This window comes from Petaurus breviceps, unplaced genomic scaffold (genome assembly GCF_028583685.1).
Source record: "Petaurus breviceps papuanus isolate PSGF00001 unplaced genomic scaffold, PetGlider_PUasm1.0 77, whole genome shotgun sequence".
Lineage (NCBI taxonomy): Eukaryota > Metazoa > Chordata > Mammalia > Diprotodontia > Petauridae > Petaurus > Petaurus breviceps.
This window is the reverse complement of record NW_027186492.1, coordinates 8,995,795-9,002,145: the sequence shown is the minus strand read 5'-3', so window position 1 is coordinate 9,002,145 and position 6,351 is coordinate 8,995,795. Positions and strand designations below refer to the sequence as shown.

The 6,351-nt window shown below is 41.1% G+C and overlaps 2 protein-coding genes across 4 annotated transcripts in view; one reads left to right on the top strand and one right to left on the bottom strand.

Annotated features, from left to right (window-relative positions):
• The window catches only part of GATM (glycine amidinotransferase), a 501,978-nt gene that overhangs the window by 52,212 nt on the left and 443,415 nt on the right, over positions 1–6,351 (top strand). The window lies entirely within an intron of this gene.
• SQOR (sulfide quinone oxidoreductase) overlaps positions 1–6,351 on the bottom strand; it is a 65,169-nt gene that overhangs the window by 7,465 nt on the left and 51,353 nt on the right. For all 3 annotated transcript variants that reach the window (XM_069105962.1, XM_069105965.1, XM_069105963.1), the window contains exons 5-6: positions 3,902–4,096; positions 2,892–3,101 (exon numbers count right to left, since the gene is read on the bottom strand). In XM_069105962.1, coding sequence (XP_068962063.1) covers positions 2,892–3,101; positions 3,902–4,096 — 405 coding nt within the window. The remainder of the gene's footprint in view (positions 1–2,891; positions 3,102–3,901; positions 4,097–6,351) is intronic.

Below are 6,351 nucleotides of genomic sequence, written 5' to 3'. Positions count from 1 at the left end.
CTCTCTCTCTCTCTCTCTCTCTCTCTCTCTCTCTCTCTGTCTCTCTCGGACTCTGCAGTTTGGAACAGTCCTTCCTTACTCGGAAAGCTTCACAGTAACTCAAGGCAAGGAGGAAAGACAGCACAATTTTCAAAAAAATGAGCTAAGTGGCAGCATGGAATAGAGGATAGAGAAATGGCCTGAATCAAAGAGACCTGGCTTCAAGTCTTGCCTCTAATCTCATACTGGCTGTTAACTTAACAAGTTAACTTAAACTCTGTTCCAGGAAATTTGCTAAATTTGCTTTCCTAATTGCAGGGAAGGTGCCAATTTCCCTTTGAAGAGGAAATATTCTTACCTAGGGTTTCTTATGCCAATGAAATCACAGGAACAGTTCAAAACAACGTAAAATGTGTTACTTGCACCTTTTACCATTGTCAGTGTTACACAAAGACAGCCTCTCTCCTCAGACATGGCCTCCTACTGCTCTCCACCTTTCTCTTTTCATTGTTTCTTTATATCTCATTTCTACTAGTTTTCACCTGTCCAGGTGCCTTCATAAGGGTAGGGAATGGACCTCTAACTACATTGGTCTAGGGAACTCCCAGAGGATGAAATTCCCTCTACCAATGCAGGATAGCACCTTCTCTGCAAAGGATAGTTTTTGAGAGTTATCTTGGAGCAATTAAGTGATTTGTCCAAGGTCATACAGTCAGTATATGTCATAGACAGGATGTCAACCAAGGTCTTCCTGGCTTCAAGAACAGCTCTCTACCCACTAAGTCAGTCTTTCATAAAAGGATTTAGCCTGGGTCCCTTCTGGGTCATGTAAGCAGCAAGGACTAGTCATTTTCCCCACAACCTCTCAAACTTCTCCAGAACAAAAATTATGTGCCAAAGATAAAGCAACTTCAGCTGTCTAGGACATCCAGAATTCAAAATAAGGTTTAAAAACCCCATAAACTGATGCTCACTGACCCTGAGCACATTCAGCACCTCTCTTCTACCTCCCAAGCTACTGGCAACAAGGCTGCACTGGCAGACCCAAGGACTAGACACAGACTTACATCAAAACCTACCCCTATGCTCTGGTCCTCTTTTCAATGCCATGGGGACCCGAACTCCCGGATGTGGAAGTTTGCTTAGGCTATGACATCCAAGATGGCCACAGCCTTTTAGGAGCATAAGCCTGTCAAAGGCTGAAACCTGGAAGCACCAGTGCTGCAAAGCTCTAACGAGCCAGCGCCAAGGAAAACAAGCTCTGAATTGCTAGTGTAGGGCAAGAGAATTGAAGAAGAGGTTACAGAACCAGAGCAGGGTGCAATGCAAATGAGGGGCTGTGCATCACTCCACCAAGTCTGAGAGAAGAAAGAGCAAAACACCCAGCTGGGGCCAGTTCTGATCACCAAAAGTCAGTTGGGACAATGTATTAAAAATGTTAAACAAGAGCAGGTATAAATTGGTGGTGGAAGAGGGGCCTTGCCACGGGGACACCTGCAACAATTAGCATTGTTCTGGGAGCAGTGCATAATGGAAAAAACATCTTGAGTAAGCCCTACAAGAAGCAGAAAGAATCTAGAGGAGAGAGACTAGAATGGATACCTCAGAAACTTTTATTTCATGAAGAATACAGAGAAGAGAGGGAGAATATTAGACAATCATAGAAATCATGAATCAGACAATGAGTATCTAGAGTAAACAGAAAAAAATGAATAATGAAGAGAATTAGAAAAATTCCTTTTGGAAAAGGACACAAAAAAGCCTGGGTCCTATGTTATTCCAGAGACTTCCTTGACATCTATTAAAGGGATACTTAATAAACTTTCTCTTGGTAAGAGATTGACATGAGTGCCATAGAGGGCTCTGTCCTGGGCCGTCTTCTCTTCCCTGTCAATACTATTTCACTTGTTGATCTCATTGATTCCCATGGATTCAATTATCATCTCTATGCTGATGATTCTCAAATCTGCTTATCCAGCCCTAACCTCTCTTCTGACCCCATCATGTATCTCCAACTGCCTATTAGACATCTCCAACTAGACATCCAGTAGACATCTTAAACTCAACATGTGCAAAACTGAACTCATTATCTTTCCTCCTAAACTCTTCCTAACTTCTCTATAGCTGTCTAGAGTATCACCATTATACCAATCACTCCAGTCCTTACTCTCTCTCACCCCTCATATCCAATCTATTACCAGGACTTGTCAATTTTATCTTCATAACAGCCTTCAAGCATGCCCACTTTTCTCCTCTAACACTGTCACCACCCTGCAGGCCTTCATATCTGGACTATTGCAAAAGTCTGTTTATTGGTTCTTCCTACCATAAGTCTCTCCCCATTCCAGTCCATCCTCCATTCAACTGTCAAAGTGATACGTCTAAAGCATAGGTCTGATCATGTCACCTCCCTACTCAGAACTCCAGTGGTTCCCTATCAACTCCAGGACCCAAATATAAAATCTGTTTGGCATTCAAAGACATTCATAAGCTGCTCTTCCCTTCCCCAATTAGATAAATTGTCTCACTGGATCCTCACATAAGCCTAAGAGGTAGATGCCATTGTTATCCTTATTTTGTAGATGAGAAAACTTGAGGTTCATAGATATTAAGCAACTTACTAAGTCACACAGTTAGTAAGTGTCTAAGGCAGGATATGAACTCAGGTCTTCTTTAACTCTAGGTCCAACTATAAAGGAGACTCTACCAGAGCCTCTTAAGAGTGAAAAGGGGGGCGGCCAGGTAGCACAGCGAGTAAGAGCACCGGCTCCAGTGTTGGGACGACCTGGAGATCGAATCCTGGGCTCAGACACTCAGCACCACACCCAGAAATAACTGGCCGTGTAACCTTGAGCAAGTTACTTAACCCTGATTGCTTAAATTAAAAAGAAAAAGTGAAAAGCGCTACTCACTGAAATCACTTTGGTCGCTCCAGGATTGTCCAAGTCCTCAAACACCGCCTCACATTTTTCTGGCCGAACTTCAATAAGGTTTTGCCGATAGTTCACGTGGAGGTTCCTGGCCTTGATAATTTCTTCTAGGGCATCTGCATACTTCTTTACCCCAAAAATGGCTCCCATGGAAGTGTTGAAAATTATATTGGCATTGGCTCGCTTTCCGGTCTGAAAAGAAAAATGACAGAGGAGGGAGCATATGGGACCAGTAACTACCAGGAGTTAACCAGCTTCTCCTCCTCCTCCTCCTTCTCCTCCTCCTCCTCCTTCTTCTTCTTCTCTTTGAAGAAGAGTCTAGTTTTCTCAGAAGATTTTAGTCCCTGCTGCTGGCTATCCTTGTACTTAGACAAATGGGATAACATTCTACTCTCATTTTTTTCTCTCTGCCAACAACATGGTAACCAAATGAGAACGTGGGATGGGGTTCAAAGGTGAGGATGCCAGAGTTGAAGGTTTGAACTGGAAATACCCAGTGCAAGGGGATGATAAATCATTAGCACAGGACAGAAACAAAAACAATGTAAGGCGTTGACATGAAGGAACACAAATTTGGAATTACCTTTGTCATATATCCCAGAGGAGATGGTATTCCCTCACAAATCCCAAAGTGGGTAGAGGAACTACAGGTTATTTGGAATTCCAAAATCAACCCAAGCCTAGTCAAAGGCTTCACACATATACCACCACTTCCTTTCTAAAATTATAAGCCATACTTTGTGCCAAGAACAAAAAGATGAGAACAGATAATAACAAGTAATAATATTAAGTTTCCTGATGTTGAGTACTAGGGAATGCAAATATCATTAAGACAGTCTCCGGTCTCAAGGGGTTTACAATCTAGTAAACTCTGAAGCAAGGACTAAGCCTTTTTAGAAGAGTTAGGAGAGAAAGAGAGAGAAATAGTCCACTGGCAGTCATTGAACTTAAGTGCTATAAGCTATTCTCTGAGCATTGTAAGTGAAACATACCTTCCTCATGTAAGCTTCTGACAAATACATGATCTTCTGTGGCGCCCCTGCACACTTAACCGGAGTGTTCGGGAAAGTGAAGATGGCATTGCCCTCCTTGAAGCCCTGCAGAGCCTTCCACGTTTTTTCCACAGTTACAACAGAATAATTAGACCCTATTTTAGGATATCTAAAACCTTCAGGCAAACCTTTGATCTGAAATAAATTAGACAAAGAAGGTTAAAAAAAAAAACCACTACGTTTTTGAGAAAAGAGTTTTCTCAAGTTTAAGTGTACATAACACACTATATCTGCCTCAGACAAACTGAGGCTAATTTAGAAATGACAAGTTCACCCACTGCATCCGGGGTCATTGCCTATCATCTTGACTTTTGTCCTGCCACTGGACTCCAATGACTTTGTTGGAGAAAGTGAGGCTGATGACTTTGCACAGCTCTGCCTCATTTAAATCCAATTCATGTGCAAGTCAAGACATCACCTTCATGATGCCATTGCTCCTCTTTGAGAACGAAGGACAAACAACAAATCATTTTAAGATTTCATTTCTTCCTCATTTCCAATGAACCAAAGGATAAAAAGACATATATTGTCTCACTATGTGTGGTATCATTGTACTAAGTGCTACGGATACAAACATAAATAGAAAGTCAGAGTCTTTGTGCCAAATACATCGAATGGAGTGATGGCCAGGGAAGGATGATTTGGTCTGACAAGTTACAAAGATGAGTAGAAGGCCAGTTGGCCCCATTCAGGGATGTGGACTCTTCTCAGAGGCTATGACAGTGTTATATTTGATTATAGTTCTTAATTCAAGAGGGAGAAAACAGTGGATGAGAATCACATGCAGGAAAGTTGGGGAGAAAATGGCCTGGGAGAAGATGAGAGAAACATGGGCATGGTTTCTGGGAGTTCAGGATAAAAGCAGTGGCAGTAGGTCAGTATTATTATGTCCATTTTGTGAAAGGGAAGGAAAGTAAGAGAGTTTCTAAAATCTGGTTGTGTCACACTAAGAGTCAGAAGAAGGCCAGAGATGAATGAGTTTAATCCCAGAACATCTGAGCCTGAAAAGTTATGTTACCTCTGAAGTGAGCTCAAATTCTTTGTCAAAACACAGGGATGAAGCAAGAAACCATCTGTGCTGCTCATTTTATAAAATAAAACCAGTTGTTTCCTTGGAAGAAGTACATAGTTGCACAGACTTGACAGGAAGTCACGTGGATGCCTGTTTTCCATTTAGAATAGCTCTGTGTCATCATAGTGAGTTCAAGCCCCTCCTCGCTGGGCAGTGACAAATCAGAGCTGAGCACCAATATTAGATACCCTCTAACTCAAAATGTAACAAAAATGGATTAATTTTTTCTAATTACCAAAAAATAAAAATAAAACTTTGTCCAAATGTGATAAAGAGAAGTCCTAGTACTCATAACATTAAGGAATAGGAGCTGCAGGAGAAAAGAAAAAAATCATTCCTCTATTCTTTGCATAGCATAGTAAGACCTATAGAATACCAGGTGAGAATCTAGTCCGTCTATGTTTTAAGAAGGATGTTCAAGAAATAAGAGAAAATTTAAAGATGAATGACAAAGATGACTTAAAGGGTACAAAAACTGTCTTTGTCCCATGAGCAAAAGTTAAAGGAATAGAAGACGTTTGTTCTAGAGAAGAGAATCACAGCTTCAGAGCCAAATTCCTCTGCCTCAAAATTCAGCATTCTTTCTTTTATACCACACTGCCTCTAAGGCCTTGGAGAATTGGTTACTTCAAGTTTAAAAAGCATTTTTAGGAAGGAAGAATGTAAACAAATATTTATGAAGTACCTACTATATAAGAGGCACTATGCTAAGCAATTTATAAATATCTCCTTTGATCCTTACAATGCTGGAATATAGGTGCTATTATTCTCTCATTTTACAGTTGAGGAAACCGAGACAGGCAGAAGTTACTTGTCCAGGATCACACATCTACGAAGTTTCTGAAGCTGGATTTGAACTCAGACCTTTCTACTCTAGGCCCAGCACTCTAACTACTGTGCCCTATACTCTGTGCCACCTATCTGCCTATGAAGAGATTACTGAGCAATTTGTTCATGTTAGAGTGGAAAAAGGGAAATGGATTTACATTAAAAGAGAAGATATTTCAATTGCATATAAGGAAGAATTGCTCTTGACTGTCAGAAGAATTAAAGAGAACAGTGGCCTAAGGAAGACTAGGGAACATATATCCTTAAAAGATATTTAAGAAAACAGAAAGGGGGGGGGCGCAGCTAGGTGGCACAGTGAATACAGCACCTGCCCTGGAGTCAGGAGGACCTGAGTTCAAATTTGGCTTCAGACACTTGACACACTTACTGGCCATATGACCTTGGGCAAGTCCTCAATTGTCCTGCCTTCCCCTTCCATAAAGAGAAAGAAAGAAAGAAAGAAAGAAAGAAAGAAAGAAAGAAAGAAAGA